This window comes from Cygnus olor, chromosome 17 (genome assembly GCF_009769625.2).
Source record: "Cygnus olor isolate bCygOlo1 chromosome 17, bCygOlo1.pri.v2, whole genome shotgun sequence".
Classification (NCBI taxonomy): domain Eukaryota; kingdom Metazoa; phylum Chordata; class Aves; order Anseriformes; family Anatidae; genus Cygnus; species Cygnus olor.
This window is the reverse complement of record NC_049185.1, coordinates 2,318,950-2,339,122: the sequence shown is the minus strand read 5'-3', so window position 1 is coordinate 2,339,122 and position 20,173 is coordinate 2,318,950. Positions and strand designations below refer to the sequence as shown.

Sequence of the window (20,173 nt, the reverse complement as noted above, 5' to 3'; positions counted from 1 at the left end):
TCCACATCTGTGATGGCAGCTACCAGGACCATATGCAACAACCTAGGTGCATTTTTACTAATCCCTGGTCCCAAACACAAAAGCATCTAAGTCACCCTGAAACACCTTTTTAATTCACTAGATTACATCAGCCTTTTTCCGCAAAGGCATTGCCCCAACATTCCTGTCAGGGCAATTACCAGCAACAACCTTTAATTCCTTCCCAGCGCCCTGCCTTTGAGGAGCATTTTCAGCTGTATGAATGCATTACTTATATTTATCTCTGGAAATAAAAATGCAGGGTGATCAAATTAAGGTGCAATTGTGGCCACGTTACCATATTACTCTGCAACATTACAGGCTATTCTGTTTTACTGTCACAGCAACCTTGATTCTTTTTGTAGGATTTATGGAAAATTTGCCTAATTAAACCCTCCATCTTACTTGGTAAGACTCCTCAAAAACTACATTTTGGGATCACTAAACCTGTTTCTATTCCATCCACCATGGACTTCGATTCCATAAAGAAAACCCCTAATGGTATCATCCCATTTTTGTCCTAATGGGATAATAATCTCCCTCCATGCAGGCTTCCTTTGTCATACTTTGCAACCAGTCTGAGATGCATGATGGGGCAACTGGGAGAATGATCCTCTCCCATTCAGCAGCTGGCTGGCGCTGGAGCAAGCCGAGAGGAATCCAGTCATCCCACCAACTCTTGGCAGAGCTGTTATGTGGGGATCACAGATTGAACAGCCCCAATCAGTACTTTACTACTTTGTTGCGTCCTCTCCCTTTATTATTCTGTATTTCTAATATTCAAACGCACAAGTTCCCAGACCTTCCACTGAACCCTCCTCATTGTGGAGGTGAAATTTATTCTTTTAAATATAAAGTCGCCATGCACTTGCCACATTGTTTAGAACACTAAGAATGCAAGCATACCCCAGTAATGTGCCTTTCCTCTATTGTACGCTTTTCCTTCAAATTATTTAAGTGGTAAGTACTGAAAACCAATTTAGCATTGTTCTGCTGGAAGTTCCAATTGCCATTATATGAATGACTGCAACACACAGGTTTTTGGTTTGTTTTTAAACAGGAAGTTCCAGCTTTACTAACAGCAGACCTCTACCTATTTGTCTTCCCACCGAAACCCACAGTTCTCATGGGCAAGAAATAAAGGTAAGAATTCAGCCTTGTCCTTAAGCTACTGTATGTACTACAACTCGACTGTTTTGTGCTTGCTCCTCCCCCTAATTCCATGCAAGAATATTGTTTTATTTGTGTATTTATGGCACGCTGGTTTGGAAATGATGTATTATAACCATACCATGCCCTGTAGTTTCAAATAAACCTCAGGAAACAGACTTCACGTTCAAAAACCTTCATTCTCATTGTACCACATTGCTTCTCAGATTTCATGGCTGCTCACTGACACGCTGAACTATATATCAAATCTTTTACTTTCAAATCGCTATATGTACACATTTAGGTATCCAAAGGACTTTAATACAGATTAACCATCCAATCCATGGATAAGTAAGTGCACGTGTATAATTAAGTCCACTCAAAATGACTTGCCAGCTTGAGGATAAAAACTGTGTATCAAGATTTATAACCTTTAATAGGAATGTTAAAATAAAGCAAGTAACTTTTATGTAATGGAAAACATACCTCCTTAAAGAGAAAGTAGGGGTTAACTTCAGAAGAGTCGTGGTTCTATGTTTTGTCTTTGCAATGCAGTAGCATGTATATATCACTAAAAGTTCATTAATTATTCCATGTATTGCTTTGCAATAATGCAAGTGTATGTTTATATGGTTGTTTTCAAAAAAAGCATTTCTTTTTTTAAAAGACGAAATTTTCCAGTAAAGTTTACCCTGTGTTCTTAGGATTACCCAGTACATGAAAATACAAACATCAGTAATGAGCTCTATTAATGCAGATTTCACTTCAAGCTAACTTAGATTTACTTCACACAGTTAAGTGAGTTCATTTCACTGGGAAAAAAAAAAAGATCCCCTGAAGCAAAAACCATCAACTACTGTGGATGATATTGCCCAACACATTGCTGAAAAATAAATTTGTCTGATTGGATTTTTCTATTTTCCCCCCCTCAAGCAGCACTTTTAAAAATACAATCTTTTAATGATTGTTTAATTTTCATATAACTAGAATATAAATCCTTTACATACTGCTTTGCTGCAGCTGCAGCATAATGTCTCATTTTTCATGGAAAAAAAACTAATTACATGGTTCACTGAGTTGCCTGTGGTAACACATCAATTTTATTTACATTCAAAAGTTGGACTTCAGTTTGGTCTCAACACTCTTGTTAATTCCAGGCACATTTTATACAATAGTTCGCTCCAATTCCTTAGTAATACCTCACTCCAACTTTTATTTGAAAGAGGTTCTGAGCTATTATGATCTCAGCTTTGAATTTCCAACACTTTTGGACACTATCAAGTTTGTAGCACCAATGTTCTGCCCCTAGAAGTACGCTATTTCCTACGGAGCCTAGACTCAGTGAAATAGTCCTGCAAAAGAATCAATGAATGATCACTAGGGAATGCAGCTAGTATGGTTTCACAATAAATGCCAAATCTTTATTTCCCCACAAAAGAACAGTTATTTAATAACAGTTATTTAATAACTGACAATAATTAAAGATTAGTTATTCAGATTTTCAACTATTTCAACTGAATTAAGATTATATTTTGAAAGCAAGAGAACTAAGTAAAGAAAAAAAGTTATAGTGTCCAGTAGAGAATTTATTGGTTTTACCTTCCATCGTATTTCCTTTAAACTTTTTTTTTTTTTTTGCTGTTAACAGTAAAATCACCAAATTCCCAAGTATGAAAGGATTTAAAAAGTTAATTCTCAGGACAGAGGAAAAATAGGAAGTGTTCAGCTCTTTTACACAGCCCCTAGGTCAATTTCATTTTTCTCATTATGGCTTAGGCCAAGGTATTGCAGACTGTAAAAAGGTGGAACATTAAAATGGTATGCTGCTGACTAGAATCAATAATGAATTCATGACTGCCATATGTATTAATTTGATACTACTCTAAGCACTGAGATTCACTGTTAATGTTCAGAGGAAAACCACTGAAGAAAAGAACTAAAGAAAAATAAAGCGTGATTTGATGTCTAGATGGAAGAGTCAGATCTGATTCCTTCACTTAACTCATACGCTGGCTGTCTATTATCATAAACCAATTTTCAAGCAGGAATAAGGAAGAAGCTGGGGTGGAGGAAAGAATATTTGTTTAAAAAACTAAAACAGACTAAAATGAAGACATTTTGCCCAGACACAATAAGGCTTTTGTCAACTACTTCTCTATAAAAGGAGTTGACACTTTCCCATGAAGCAATTCCTTAATCCCAAATGATGGCATAATAACCTCATTTCAAATGCCTCCTTAAAAGAAAAAGTTTATTTTGTCTAAGCTAAACTTCAACTGGCAATCACCAGACACCAATTAACAGTGTCAAATATAAGGGTCACAGAACAATTCTGCAAGCTGAGAAAGTTGGAATTCATTCCTAAATCCTATCTTCTTCTCTGAAAGATTTTTCTAAAAGTTTAACTTTGTTTTCCTGTCTTTGGAAATAACCTATGCTAGGCAATTAAGAAAATGCAAATAGCTTACCATATTGAAAGTAATCAGCCCAGAAACTTTTCAGTAACTTAATATTCCAATAAAGTCCTGTGTCATATGAACCTACTTGTTAATTCCACTCTCAACTCAAGAGCTGGCAATTAACCATTTTCAGATTTAACTTCATATTATTAATAAGTGGTACTCAGCTGCTTGATATTAGAAACTGCCTTTCAAATCAAAAGCCTTCAAAATTACTTCCATGCTAGATTCCTTTTATTCCTTGTTGGTAAACTGCCTTTCCATGTAATAGTTGTTCTCCTTCCAATAATACTGTGCGTGACAATAGTCATGAGTTTTGTGTGTTCTAGAGTACGCAAAACAACTCGCTGTAATACATGTTCTGTGCTGGTATGCTCTTTCAAAGAAGCCTCAAAGTCAGCCATGATGCAGCTTCAGCAGCCAACACACTCCCTTCTTTCCCACCTTCAGTTATTTATAAGCTTGTAACACAGTGGAATATTTAAGAGCATTTTCATTAAAAGCCGTATTATTAATCTGTATACCCATTTCACAGGAAGTGGTGCTTATTCCCTATTTTATGTACTACTTCGCACATTCAGACAGACAGGAACATCTTATTCAATATTTAGCACTACACAGCAGCTAAGAACGTATTTCATTACATCCCTGAATAGTCTTCCCAATCCCTTACAACTACAGGGAGTCACAGTACCTTGAAAGGACCCTAAGTATACTAGTCCAGATTGAGACAAAGTAGACTCCTCACTGCTTCTGTATCCTCTTTTACATTAGCAGAAACAAAAACAAATTTACAAATTTCAAGTTTTCCTTTTTTTAAAAAGGATCCTATTAAACGCTGAAAAACATGGTGTACTCAAGTCCTCTAAATTAGGTAAATTTTTAACCTGTACATGTTCACCAATAAAATAAACTTCAAAATCTTAAGCCAACATCAAGAATCCTATCCAGCTGTAGTAAAAACATCTAAACTGAGCTCTGACAAGTTATTCCTCTCCAGAAACACAGGTGGAAACATACAGCTTCCCATCTACCCATCAGCAGTCTGAAAGCAGAGAAACAATAGCAGAAATTAAGCCTGGACCCCAACTGTATGGTCTAATATGGACACCTTAAAGAGTCCTTACCATTGATAACGTTTTTTCTCTCCACATTTATCAGCGCACAGGATTACAACTGTGTCAGCCCAGCACGGCAACAATTCAGGAACAGGAAAAAGCTGAAACGCCACATTTTTCCTGTCACAGATCAGATTTTGACTACATTTTCAAACTTACCAAGCTGTGAATGTTCTAAAAAAAAAAATACTCCTTCCTGGAAGATTTAACCAATTTACACCGAGTAATCTTCTTCGTACAAGTTTCCACCAAAATCCTGCCATGTATCTATCCTATTACAAATATGGTATCTTCTGGGGGAATTACCTCCAGCAATTAATGCATCAAGCGCAAAATACCAAATACATTTTAAAAAAAGCGATTGACTCAAAAAAAAATTCAACCCACAGAAGACTAGTATGTCATATACACTGCCTTCACTTCAAAAGCTCTTCTCCTTGCAAGAGAGCAGTGGTATGGAAAGGACCAAACATCTCATCTGTTTGAGGGAAAGATATCTCTAAGTAAACCTGAAATGAGAGCAGGTCAACACCAATTACTGCAACACTTCCAAGATGACTAACGTCCCAAGAGTAGCAAAATGCTAAAATTTCATTTATTCTCTCTCAACAAGCTTGGTACTGTTGAGCATCTATTTTGGAGCTGTATGAAGAGGCCCCTAACACAACGTGGTGTTTTCACTTCTGCGCCACGGGCACCGGTGTGTACCGGGGGCTTCTCACCGATGCCCTAAGTTCCTCATATTGGTTTGTCTGCATGGGTAGCTCTACAGAGGAGCACATCATGGCAATCCCAAATACCTACCAGGATCAAACAGTGATTTTAGGCAACCAAGCTATTAATCTGGAAGTTCTTTAAATGAAACTTCATCCTCTCAGACACCTCGAATCTCAGTTATTTGTTTTCACGGTGCTGCCTAACAACTTGAGAGACTTCCACAGCCTATCTCTGGGGTCACGCTTACAAGTCCACAAAACTCCTTTCTCATTAGAGAGGCACGTCTTAATCTCTGCATTACTTCTGACCATTCAGGCATTCTCTGCCACAGATGCAACCTACAAAACGGAATGTATCCATAAGCTCAATATGCAGATTGGAAATTTATCGACTAAACTGTCAGACAAAAAGGGTGTTTAAAATGTCAGACATAAGTACTCTTAGCAAAAAGAAAGCAAGCAACTAACAAAGAAACAATTACCACCTGCTTACAATCTAAGTGGAATGCACAGGGTACAAGAAAAAAAACAAAAAACAAAAACAGGAGTCAAGTATAAATTCTCTACGGTGCTCCAGATGGCATTTGGTCACCAAATGCAAATGAGAGTACTGCAACTTGCAAATCTACAACTCTGCTGTCAAAAAACGTGCCAACAGTAAGATACTACCTCTCTCCATTTATTTCTCATGTAGAATTTACAAAAAATATTTTAGTGAGAAAAGGCACAGCAGCTGTAACACTTGTGAAACCTCTTCAGGCAGTAATACCATTAAACAGCATTTCTCCTTGGGAAAACACCGCTTTCACAAATCAGAGTATTTCCAACTTCTTCAAACTTGTAAAATCACTCCATTTTTTCCTCCATTCAGAGACCCCATACCAATTATCTTCTTTCACTTGGGACAGAATCAAGATCTTCCATCTTCTTTCTACCAATTTAAAATTCAATCAAAATAAACAAAACTGAACAGCTGAGGCTGGCAGGAAAAAGAAGTGTAGGAGTATGTGCAAGACACACCCATGAGCACTATCTACTTCACAGCTGCCTAGCTAATCTAGCTGCTTAACTCATCCAGAGCTGTTCTACAAATAATTGTTTTTACTTAATCTTCCATGACAGTCTTTAATTATCTACACAGTTTTGGAAAGCTGATGCATAAACAATTGTTCGTAGCAGTGTCTGTTTGTAACTTCTAAAGTTGTCCTCGCTATGACTATTTGAAATTCTTGCTATATTAAAGACAGACTGCTGGTTCCAAAATTATCTTGAATGTTATACAGATAAGGCAACCCACATGCAGACACAAAACTAAGAGGTGTTTCTGAAAGAAAAGTCTCAGTGTAGACTTTTCATTTGTTAAGCCTAAGTATTGAATGTAATGCAACATTATTTAAGTGTGGGGCTGCCTTCTTCAGATAAATCAGTAATTCCAATCTATACTTGAATGAATAGAAGTATTAAAGCTGGCACTATATTTTTGTTACCCTAATTTCACTTTCGAAACACAAGTCCTAAGCAGAAAACAATAAATTCAGAACTGTGAGTGACTTCATACTCAGGAAAGAGTCGTGATCTTATGAACAGCCATTACATCCTAGAGCTCACACATAATAAAGGCAGGATTTATAAAGCAGAAAGTTGCAGATAGAGTACACTCTTCCACTTGGATTTACAGTTTCAGATTTCTGGGACTTGTGCTCCTAAGTGCACACGTACAATCACAAAAGCAAGGCCCTGCTCACTGAACTAGCAAGTTACTGACCACAGTGACAATCCAACCGGTAGGAATGAGATTTTAAGCTACTGTAGTTGATTTTATGGCTAGGCTATGCTAAAAAACATAATATTCTAGTACGGCTCAGATGACAGGCAAGTCTATTAGTATGCTCACTAACTTATTTTCCTTTTGTATGCCAAAATGAAAAAGTCCTTTATATTTTCAAGAGCTGAGGAAACTAAACTATATTTTCAAACTGAGGAAACTAATTTTAACTTTCTAGTATTTCAGTACTGTGATCTACCTATAAAATAATAGCCAAAATAACCACGTGTCATATGCCTTGCTGCTGCAGGAAAGATTAAACAGTGTCCTTTGTCATATTTCAAGGAACCAAAGTACATAAATGCCTCATTTTGCCAATCTGATGTTCAATATTTCATCAATAGGGATGTTTGAACTGTAAAAAAAAAACTGCTGAAACAGAACAGCTCTATCAGCAGTAATTTTTTTATTTTTTACTATTTACATCACTTTGAACTATTATCTGATAAGTCAGTACTAGAGTTTCAACGTGCTTCTAATAAACAAAAAGTAAAGCGATGGTATGATTTACACACACTAGGAATCCTTTATAAGCCTGCAGTGGAATGGAACAGAAGAGATTACTTCCCAGACCCTTGTAGGGTCCTGACACTTTGCAGGAGCGTATTTAGTCTTCTTTCAATTATATTTCATTCCCCTGAATGAATCACGCTTAGTTCTCCTTTCTCTAACTCCAAACTCAACTTCACATCTCTTTACATCCCTCTACATGGTCCTTCCTTCAGACATTACTTTATCATTGAGTGATCTTTACTTGCAATGTTCTTTCAAATTAAAGCAGTGCTGTTGTGCAAGGGCAGACATACCTTTTTCAGTACAGCTGGCTGCAGTGTTTGTGAAATACACCAAGCTCAGACTATTTTTCATCTATGTGGTACTGCTGCAGTTGACACTTGCAAAACAGTGCTCTTCCAGCCAATTTTCAGCTTTAATTCCACTTAAAAGTTTTGGTCCTGAAGGCTCCAGCCTTCAAAACATTTTGGACCAGGCAGAAATTAGTCAAAGCAATGCCATTCACCACTTGTTATACTCTGACCCATGCTATGCTCAAGCAGGTTCAGCTACTCAAACATTTAAATGCTTCACCATACTGTTATTACTGGGTGCAATATTATATTGTTGTAACCAAAATGTTAGATCCAAACAAGCTGTATCAGTTCACAACAGAAATAGAAGCTACAGCCTCCAACTCCCCTTTAATAAAAGGGCACTTCAGTCCCATATACTACATTTGAAATACTAAGTAAACTGTATTTCCCAAAGAGAAAAACATATATTATTAAAGCTTTGCTGGGCGCATAGAAATATTATCCATAGAAATATTAGCCACCATTCAAAACAGGTGCCTCATAAAAAATTCACAGCGGTGGAATGGCTTACTGCAGCACTTCGGAGCCATCTCTTTAATTATATATGAACACGCAGCTACCTGCATGAAATATGCCTAAAGATACATGGAAAGTGTTTCATATCTGATTTCACAGGCTATCTTACCAAACAAACAATCCAGTATTTGTGAAAATATGAAGTCTGTAACCATCTGAATATAGGTGGTTAGAGCAGGATTAATGAGGAAGAAAATGAACATACTATCAAGCAGAACGGAAACAGCGTGAGGAAGAGGTGGGCAGATAACAGACAACTAAAGCACACTTGACAAATACGATATGGTATATGCTGGAACTGACAAATCTTTATCACCAAGCAGCCAGAAGGTACGACAGGCTACAAGGATGAAAGTTTATTGCTAAACCCAAAGAACTGATCCTTGACCTTATACTATTATTATTATTCCAGGACTGGTAAACTTTCATTGTTTTAATCTCAGACAAGACTAAAGGAAAGTATTTACGGAGTCTAGTTAAATACTTTTTCAAAGTTATGAGTTTTCAGGCAAACTAGGTTGACTCACAGCAACAAGACATAACTGAAAAGATGGACAGATGGATGGAATATGGATGTAATATGGATGTAGTCAAAACCAAAAAAGGTTTACATCAGGTGAAGTTAATTTTGTTCAGTCATTTTAAGGCTACATATTCTGGAGACAACGAAGACACTCAAGCACAAAACTTACAGTCACGTAAGCTTAATGTCACCTTTGTCCAACCTTCCTCTTCCTTTTATTACACTCACTTGTTGCAACTTGCCTCCATTTACACTCAAACCCTGCAGCGTGACCAACAGTTCAAATTCTGACCTTGCAGAACCCCAGCAATTTACCTGTGTTGCCACGGAGTTTAGCTGAGCCTGTAGGATAGGTATTTTGTTCCATCAGCTATTACCTTATGCCAGAATTTTTTTGTTGCAACTGTTCTTTGAACTTGAATTTACTCTAATTTTACAGCGCATCAGATTTCACACAAATTTAGGTAACGGCATTGGTTATTCTTCTCCCAAGTTCAAGTTCTGTTTTGCACTTTTATCTGCAGATCACTTGCACTGGAAAAGTCAATTTTGTAAGTTTTTTTCCCTTTAGGTCTCAACATACAAGTTGTGACAAAATCGTATATGGTAGCTAGTTAAAGGCTTTAATGAGAGTTTGTTTTCCACTGCAAAAAAACAAATCAAGAAATACAGAAAGAGAACAACTTACTGTGCAGTTCCCGATGGATCACATCTACTAGGTTTGGTTCATCTCCCCACCAGAATATCCATAGTTCCTTACAATCCGGTTTGACGTCACGGCGCCACACACAAAGCAAGTTGGCCTGCAAGCAGCGGATGAAGCTGAGCAGAATTGGATCATCCTGTGCTGGGGCTGAAATGATAGGGCCACAGTCCCCATGACCTTCAAAATTGTACCTACGCCATTTGATGCCTGTGAGTTCAGCCTAAGGAGAGGAGAGAAAAAAAGCCGTTAAATCATCTCATTTCAAAACATAGTTATGCTAGTGGCTTGTTTCATTTTTTTGTTGTTTATTCCTCAAATTAAGCTCTAAGCAGCCAAATTTAAGAACTCGTCCTATTCCCATATTTTCCCTTTTCTCATCCAAGAAAAAAAAAAGGCAAAACAATTTTAGAAACAGTACTGAATAGAAACCTGGCTTACCCTTTCAGTTAGGTTTTTACCACAACCAGACTTATTTTCAGTGTTCCTAACCCGATTGTCATTTTACTGTAAAACAGGTTTAAAAAAAAAAAACAAACAAGGAAGAGGAGTAAGGCCTGTTCCCTCGTGCTGGTTGGAGGTTAAGTGATTTTGGCATCAGCCTGAAAGCTAGAAACTTGAAGATCACAAATAGCAAGTGCTACAGGACATAACAACTGACTGACAGAAAATAGCATGAAACTAGTTTCATACTGTGATGCTTTAAGTTTATCACGCACGCTTTTTACTTTGCTCACGTGAATGAGAGTGGAATAAGGACAGTTGCCATTTACCATCTCTTGACCTCACAAAATTGTGTTAGTTATCAAGAAAAAATAAAAAGAACAGGAAAATGGCCACCTCATCTTCTGGGGGAAGAGGTTCTTCTACAGAGAGTGAAAATCAGAAAGTCTGGAGGTATTCCACTGCCGAGCCAAGCGAAGAATCAACTACCAGAAAGGAAGAAACCAAAGTACTCAAACCACGAAAGAACTGGCAGCTAGAGCCAGGTTAGGAGAGCCACCATTCTCTTTTTCCCTTTGCATTTTAGCAGCAGAGACTCACAGTTATCAAACATTGCTCCCCTTAGTTTCTGACTGCCAGACTACTACTTTTTTTTTTTTAATTAATTTCTCTCACCGCGCCCATCACACCCCTCCTTTCCCTTCCCCAGCCCACTGGCCTGGCTCCCACCCTGCTTTTCCTGCACTCCCCATCCGGCCCCACACCGCTGCTGCTCCATCCTTGCTCTCCACCTCCCGCTGCCCCCAGAGCCTGCCCAGGACACAAGCGGGAACGCTCGCTGGTGTGAGCACCATTGCCAAAGACAGAAGCAGTACATATGTGCTCTGTGTCCACAGTGGGCTTGTATTCTAGTTTCTAGCCCATGTTACCACATTCTCACTGCTGTTATTACCTTTACTGCTTCATTGAAAGCATTCACACCCTCCACTTTACTGCTCAGAAATAGCCGATGTACTCAGCTCGCAAACGGTCCTACAGGAAAAGCCAGCTGGTCTGCAGGAGCAAGCTGCAAAGCTCAAATACAGCATCTACCCCCTGACAAGAAGAGTCAGTGCCAGGCAGAAGAGAGACGCAGCAGTGGAAACACTAGCTGCAGGAATGGAGCGTCCCCCCAGCAAGTAATAAGCTAAGCTACATCTAAATAGCCAGCATTCCTTGCCTTTCTCTGGGCAGTACATATGGGGAATATGAACAAGAAAGAGGGCCAAGTTTTAGTCCTAAAGAAAACAAGAGACTTGCAAGTCACATGTGCCTCCTAATGTCGTGATTTGCAAATGGATGCTTTGCCTACTGACCTACACCGCACGTTGTGCATCGCATACACAAAGATCTGTTTTCAAGTCCACAAGTTTACTTTATTATCCATTTTTTCAAGTTTTTTTTTGCTGCAATTACTGGAAGCAGGCTGTTGCTTGTTAATGAGCTAGCTGCTAGTTGGCTGCTGAGGAGCTAAAGGTGACATTCATCATACTGACAACACAGGCAGAAAGTACTGAAGCTCCTTTGGCCTTACAGATACGTCCTGTGAAAGTTCCCATCATTCTGTCTGCGTGCTGCCTGGCACAGCAGGGTTCTCACCTGTGACCAAAGCTCCTGGGACTACACCTCAAAGAAAGCTTTTTGCACACAAAACCACAGCAGTGGCCCTCACTGGGAAGGGGACAGCCAGCTAGAAGACCCAACAGCAGTGAAATTGCCTATACTCTTTGCATGTCCCTAAGCCACCGGTCATCCTCACCCCCACACTGCTACCACCCCATATCGTGTCAGCAGGACACCAACCACAGCAAGCACTGGAGTCCGCACGCTGGGGATTTTCCCCAAGCAGCACTCCCACACTGGGCTCACAGAGATGCTGCCCCACTCAGAGAGGGGCGGAGCGATGGAAAATCAAATGACAAGAGGGGCACAGCATGCAGGCCACGTTCCTGGCACAAGAAAGGGCACAGGAGAGCAGGAAGAAGAGGCAAACGGGAAGGCCAAAAATCTATTTCTTCCACAGTAGGCTGCTGTGTAGTGCTGGAATACCTCACACATTACATAATACTCTAAAAGAAAGCACTTACGCATGCTGCTCCAAAACATCTGCATCTGTTCTACATGGATCCCTACCTACAGCTTAGAAAAGCAACATGCAGAGCTCCTGAAACACGGCGGTGGCTACTGCCGCAAGTCACAAAGCCTCAAAGATCAGTGCCAGCACAAGCAACCTAGGAAAAAAATTACGTTAGATGTTTATATGTCGTAATCCTCTAGAAACACACAGTAGGTCACGAAGAACATGGAATAGGAGGATAACAAAAGAAAGAAGTTACTCAACAGCACCACACGCTTGATCAACACAGCAATAACCAGAGATCAGCTGTGTGAAACAGCAGACAAGGTCCTACACAGCTTCCTGGTAACTCAGGGGTATCAACCTGGGACTCTCCATCCATACCGTGGATGAAATACAGTCAAGAAGAGCGCACACAAGCCATCAGAGCTGCATCTAATTTAATTCTACACTAACACGTTTCTGGAGCATCGAACTCTGCAGACTGGGGGATGACTTCATACTGGAGCTAACCAGGACCACTAGCGAGCACCCACGTAAAAAAAAAAAGACACGCAAGAAAAGGCAGGCAAGGACTGAGGGTTTTGAAGTTAGCAGCATCAAATAATATCTCAGACATGCCATTTCCTGGTCAAAGCAGCAGAGATGCTGCTCAGTGCATTTATTTGGATACGTCTGTTTCTGCTTACATTTTTAATAGGTAAGCATCAATACTAATCCCTCCAAGCTTCCAGATTTTGTCCCTGTGTTTAATTAAAACTGATTTCAGGAGAAGATCTGAATCCAGAAGTAGTACACGAGAAGATTGCAGCAGGTACACATATGTAGTCCGTGCCTCTACAGATAGCTTTCTGTTTAATATTAACACACTGTGCAGAGAATACCTGCACCCATACTGAGGCTTTTGAAATATTCATTTATTTAAACAAACATCACTACTTTTAGAAGCCCTCAACCTGCAGCCGTGTTTTACAGACAAGACAGCCAATCTCCTGTGGGTCTGGTGACCCAATTAAAGAACTAAAAGGTGGCTGCGTTCACACGTACCTCAGCAGCAAGCACAGGCTGCGACCCAAATGGCAGCCTCTTCCTCATCGCCTGCCACGTGTTTCCATCTCCAGCTTTGCACCAGATCCAGCAATCACACGATCACTGGGTGGACAGAGTCAGCTCACCAACTGGAAGATGGAAACTGAGAAGAAAAGCCCAGCAGCTCAAAACACCGAAAGCCTGCCCTGCTCTCAACAGCCACAAAAATACTTGCTGCAGTATGACAGAGGACAGCAGAGCAGGTCCAGGAGCACCAAGCTGATGGTTTTAGAACAGCCTGAGCAGTCACTGACATCGGCAATCTTGGTTTCTGTTTGAGCACTAAACTGAACACTGCTTTTTGCTCACAACTATTTAGAAATGAATGCAGAATATAGCAAAAGTCTTGCCAGGTGATGCAATCTATTGTTTTTCTTGCATCTTTTTCCATACATTTGGGCTTATTATACTTGCTAGTGTTCTAAACACTGAAAATGATGACCAAGAAGGAGCTTACAAATACTTACGATTAATTAATATTGTTAGTAAGTCATGCATTATGCAAGGGGCTTTTTGCTTTGATTTTTAAAGGAATATATGCTTTGGAGAACTGGGCTGTGAAAGGTTCAACTTCATGAATAAAAAAAATCTGATTCAGTTAACTGTAGCTGGATGCAGAATGAAAAGTTTGCAAGAAGCCTGCTCTGCATGCACTGGACCAAGACTGTAAGGAAACAGACCTCTAAGACTAACAATAATACCCAAAGTCTTTACTAACATTCAACTTCTGACAGAATTCCCAATACACTACAGGACTTGGTTCTGACACAACCAAGAGCAGCTATTGAGGGAGAAGAGTGCCAGCATTCAAACCCCAAATTCCACGGAGGCACCTGAACACACCCAAAACATACCCAAGAAATAGGCAGTGATGAGAACAGCCATGCCAGTGCTTTCATTCAGAAATACGGCCTGAGAAAGAAGGCCACATACCATCCTTTGAAAAGGAGCAAGAACATGGGTTCCTTCCTGACTGCCTTAACCACTACACTCTGCAGAGCAAAACAGCTCTCCCCTTAAAAAAAAAATCTGAAAAAAAAACAAACCTCAAAAAAAAGAACCAGGAGTATTCAGTCCTCTGATATCCCCGATATACACTCTCAAGAAGAGGCAGAGAAAGCAAATTAGCACTTTCTCTTGCAACCATTTGTCTGCTGCCCTAAATGCAGACAACTCCATCGCACCCATCCACAACAGCTGGGGGCTGCAGCCATCTTCACTCCAGGACAGCGCTCGGAACAGTAAATTCCCAGTAGAGATAAAACCTAAGCTGTGATTCTTCCCTCCCCAGCTTAAATCCGAATAATTGACAGGCAGGAAGGCTCTTCTGCTGAGCTCATAGCACTCCGCTCAGATTGGCAGAGTTGAGGCTGCTAAAAATCACAATTCCCCAGTAACACCGCCCGACTTGATTCTGGCACGCCACCAGCAGTCCTGAAGATTTAATTAGTGCTGTGTAGCCACTGTGACTGTTCTCCTCTTCTGCAGCCCCTGCAGATGGAACACAAAACAAAACAGATCTTCCACCTCTTTTTTTTTTTTTTTCCCTTCTCATCTCCATCAAATGCTTGTCGGACTACATGAACTGTATGGGAAATCCACAGACCAATTCAAAATTAACTTCTCAGAAGACTCGAGGAAGTCCACTCATTTTATTACACAAAGCTCCCTTGGAGAGATTACACCAGGACACAGCAAGGACCAGGCAGAGCATCAAAGTTGGAGAAATGCTTGCGTTCAGGCACGCTAAGTGTAAAGCGGGGTTCCTTCTGTATTCCTGCACATTACATAGCTTTAGCCATCATTTTAAGATACAGAAATAATAACCACATGCCATTTTTCCTGCTTCATATAGGACAGGAGGGTAGGAAAAGCTAAGGTCCCAGAGCGTGGCAGATCAGCACTCCAGCACCTCCAACGCAGGAAGAACACGCAGACAGGACGCAAAGATCAACAGAAGAGGCCTGGAGGCCCTCATGAGCAGACCACCAGCTATCACCCAGGCCCTCAGCTCCAGCCCTGACTTTCTCAAAGACTTCCAACGTGACATTGTTCAGGTCATCTCAGCTTTCTTAATTCTCCTACCTGGAACAGGAAAAAAACTTAAAATATTTCCCAACTACCTGTCTGAAAAGTACCATGTAAAGTCAGGTCTGCATAGTGTTGTGAACAACTTTCTTTAATTCTCTCAAGAAAAGAAGCAAGTAATGTTTAAAAAAACCAAAACCACACCCCATCATGTTTGTAGAAGGTGCCTGACTGACAAGTTTCAGTTAACTGGAGGGAGCACAAAAAAAGGAAAATATTTCCTGTGGATGAGGAAAACACATCAGCATTTAAAGATGGTACTCTTTAAAATTATTTAATTTTAGTTAGATTATCTCTAGGTAAATTATCTCACTAAGTAGGTAGGAAAACATTTGCTCCTGTTTAGGACAGCTCATACAGTCAGAACGGGTGAAAAAGCCCCCCAAAACCCAGCGAGCCCCACCTCCGAGCATACATGGGGTGCAGCGCCGAGGCGAAGAGGATCACGCACAGCAGCCCCTTCCCTCGCAGCCCACCTGGAGTGAACGCGGTGCCAAAGTCCAGAGGACAACACACGATGTGACACCATGAGTACAGGCTACATCGCATGCCCCTCTTGCCAAGGCGAGGATCTTACGCTGCCCCAAGTACCTTCCATCTATTTGCTAGCCCCTCAAGTTTGGTGCAATCAAGTCTTTGCTCTAGTCTCAACTTTTGTTTGCATCTACGTGGGAAACTGTAGTTGCTAAGTAGCTTTAGTCTACAATTTATGCTTCAATTTGGAATGTAAAAAATGTAAGTGCCATATATATATTTGCCAATTTTATTTGTCTCATCTCAGAGAGCTCCATTCAAGTAAGTAGCTATTCCGAAGCCACTAGAGACTCGTACTGAGGACTACTCACAGGAGTAAAAATCTGCATAAGGAAGCCCTTAGTTCATAGTCCAAGAATTTAAACTGTAGTTAAAGGTGCCATGGGAATTACACCACCATTTTAATTAAATGCTGTAAGATCTTGCAGACAGATTCAAGATTAGCACCATCTGTTTTGGTTACAGGGTTTCATTTCACTACATCATCCTCACACGGCAACAAAATACCACTTCACACTCTGCTCGAGCCACTCAAATACCAGACAAAATTTATGCCATCCTGACACACCTCGGTACGAAGGAAGGACAAAAGGATGGAGACAGAGGGACTGAGCAGCACTGCAGACGCGTGCCTCCAGCAGGGCAAACAGCACACGCCGACAGCAACTCTCGTCCCCCATTCCCACTGAAATAAAATATTTAGTAACATCTGCCGAAGTCCCTGTCAAGTGAATAGAAAGAACAAAGGCAAGAAAAATAATGTACACACGCACATCCCCCAAGGAACAGAAGAGATGGCTTAGCTAAAAAGATGCTTTTTTGGGTCATGCGAGTGGCTACAGCCAGACTGAAGCAGCAGCAAGCAGCTGCAGGCAGACATTGTCTCCTACCTCTCACATTCCCAGCTTCGCAGCTCTTTTGGGTTCAAAACAACAATAATAAAACAAATCCTCCCCAATGCTGTGCAGTCTCCTGGAATCAGACCATTTAATGAAGTACATATTATCACTCCCCTCTTTACCCTCTCCATTGGAAAGAGGGGGAATGGTTTGTGTTCCCTTCCCTCGGGGCTTACCCTCCTGTCCCCGGGAAAGGCAGGAACCCCACGGCAAAGTAGCCTCGTCCCATGCCACACACGCTGTGTCAAGCTCCAGAGGGCTTTCCTGCAAAGAAACTGGCAGGTCGGTACCGGCTAGAGTGACTGCGCAAACAAAATCCTGCACCAGTCTTTTTCATACTTTGAATTCGAGAATGAAAAAAACAGCATATTAAAAAAATCTCATATTGAAACGGCCTTCACATGGCCAACAGAAAGTCCACGTAATGCTGAACGCTTCAAAGAGCGGAGCCATCAGCTGGGCTGAGCGCCATTGCTACGTGTGCACCTGATGGGTAGCAAAGTGACACTGGACTTTATTCCCTTCCTTCTCCACACACGCTGTCAAGTGGCTGGAAAACAAAGGAGAGCCACTAAGGATCTTTTAAAAAAGGATGAACAAGTTACCCCTTTTTTGTTCATTTCTTCTCAAAAGCCAGCAAGCACCTGAGTACACCCGGCACGCAGCAGCAGCAGCGTGCCCCAAACTGCTTTCTGCCGGATCCCTCTCCTCGCTCTGCAGCACGCTGCCCTCTCCACCCCGGAGCAGATTATCTGAGCGCTGCTACTTCGGAGCTGTTGGTGACGAGCAGCAGCATCGGGGTACTCGTAGGTCATCTTTTATCTTTGCAAGTCTCGGTGAAGGATTTAGCTGTAAGCAAAATCCTATTATCAGAAGTACTCCTGATGGAGTCCTGTGCCTGAGAACATTTCAGATACCGCATCATGGTCCTGACGACCAGAAAACCAAGATATTTAAAACAAAGTCCATACATACCATCGGTAAGAGCCACAAACTAACAGCGGGAGCTGCTATGCCTAAAAACTAACCAGTAGCAACAAAAATTTCTTCCCCCCCCTCTTAGATGTCAGCTCAACCCCATGTACGAGGGAGAAGAGGCAGCTAGGAAGATTAACAGAGTGCTCCAAAACACAAAAGTCACACCAGACTCAACAGGAATTTGAGGTGGTTACCATCTTTCCCAGTGGAGAATATAAACGGGCTCCAGTTTAATGCTCGTTTCAGCAGTTCTGGCAGATGGAGAAGCTGCCAACACAGAATTTTTGAGTGGCAATCATAAAAGAAAGTAACCTGATACAAAGGCCCAAACTGCTGATATATACCCCAACAGCCACAGAACTTCAGAGCTAAATAGTAAAACAAAAAGTCTAAAATAAAACACAGCAGAAAGAAGGAGTACACGATGACAAAGAACAGCACCTTCCTAGAGTCCAGCATCTCAGACAGCTATAACCCAGAATTTCTTAAAGCTTCCATTGGAGAAGGAAAATCTGTAGAAATGGAAGACCTTAATAAGTATTCTCAAATATTTATTAGAAATCAGCATATACTTTATTAATAAAGAAGCCAAATAAGCACAGGCCAAGAGGGAAAAGCACTCCTGCAGGTAAATAGCCACTTGACATGAAAAAACATCCACTTTCACAGCAGAAAACACCTGGAATCAATGCATAGAAGAGTGTTTTTCAAAATTTTCAGATGATAAAATGAAGGGGCAAAGGAGGAAACCTGCTAAACGACAAAATCTGCTTACAAAATTAGAGTAGGAAGGATAAGAGCCCACCGACAAGAGCTTAAACATTTCACACAGTGGAAGAAATCTATGCCAAATTAACTCGCTGACTTGAAAAGGGCGGCATAAATCAGGAGCGGGGTTTACACAAGCAAGAAAAAAAAATAAGGAATTATTGGAAGACAACCTTTAGGGTAGATCAACAACTTTCTGCTGCAGTGAATGGCTTTGCTCGACAGATCTCCAGCCCCTTAACTGGACGGTGCCAAACTGGTGCCTGGTGCTCCAGCTCTCTTCCTTCCACCATAAAGACTGCAACGAGGTTCACCAGAGATGTACAAGGATAATGTGATAAGCATGGCCGGCAGCCAAAGGGCTGAGATTTAGCCACTACTTGAAAAGACGCTTTCAAGTCAAAAATATTCGAGATACACAAGATAAGGAAACTGAAATATGATAGCAACATCTCAGCTAGGCACGTGACCCAATCTCGCACAGGCATGCACTCGCACGCACCCCTGCTTACCGATTTGAGTGCAAGAACTAGGATGTTGTCATGTCAGAGCCACAGCACGAGAAAGGGAAATTGAAAAGCCAATTTCAACAACAAAACAGGTAGCGAATAGATAGGAACCTGGGTTTCACTAGGCACTACTAGGTGAGATCTATCTGCCTACACGGATAACATGCCTACCCCTTAAACCAAAACCCGACAAAAGCATTTAAAAACAAGACATGGTGGGTTTTGATTTTGTTTTGGGCATTATTATGTGGAAGAGGGGAAGGGGAATGAAGCTTACCCGTGTCAGAAGTGAACAGGGAGAATAAACAAACATCTATCAATGTGTGCTGTATTGTGTCTGGAAGCACAACGTCTTCTCCAGGTCAACAGACAGAAGGAACTGAATGCTTTGTTTACATTTTAACAGACCCTAGGTTTACGTGTTTACTAACCTGTAATCCAGCTCCTAAAATAGCTTGTAAAATTCTCCTTTTGTGGTTGATGCACTTAAACAAGATTTGTGGTAAGATCTCCCTAATACTATGATCTTTGAACCTCTGCAGGTCAGGTTATGCCACGATTTTACTGAACAGGCCAAAAGATAGCAGAGTTCCACAGCACTCCAGCCAGTTTCTTCACAAAAGGGAACCCATTATATTTTGCTTCCGAGCAGACAGCTGAGAACAGATAATAAAATGAGAACTACCACTGTACTCTTCAGCCACTTCAGATAGCACACAAAAGAAAGCAAACAAATGTGCAGTGTACTAACCAAATAATCCTTTCCCTCGCTCTAGAGGGAGTGAATGATTAGGTATCCACGTTCCCTTCAAAAGGGCATAATCAAACTAAGTAACTGCCCACTTTCCAAAC

At 40.9% G+C, this 20,173-nt stretch overlaps 1 protein-coding gene and 1 long non-coding RNA gene across 4 annotated transcripts in view; one reads left to right on the top strand and one right to left on the bottom strand.

The window, feature by feature from the left end:
- MED13L (mediator complex subunit 13L) overlaps window positions 1-20,173 on the bottom strand; it is a 190,815-nt gene that overhangs the window by 161,691 nt on the left and 8,951 nt on the right. For all 3 annotated transcript variants that reach the window (XM_040576501.1, XM_040576503.1, XM_040576504.1), the window contains exon 2: window positions 9,882-10,119. In XM_040576501.1, the coding sequence (XP_040432435.1) occupies window positions 9,882-10,119 (238 nt within the window). The remainder of the gene's footprint in view (window positions 1-9,881; window positions 10,120-20,173) is intronic.
- LOC121079372 lies at window positions 2,796-5,623 on the top strand. Its single transcript, XR_005825001.1, has 2 exons — window positions 2,796-5,140; window positions 5,173-5,623. It is a non-coding gene; the product is annotated as an uncharacterized LOC121079372 (long non-coding RNA).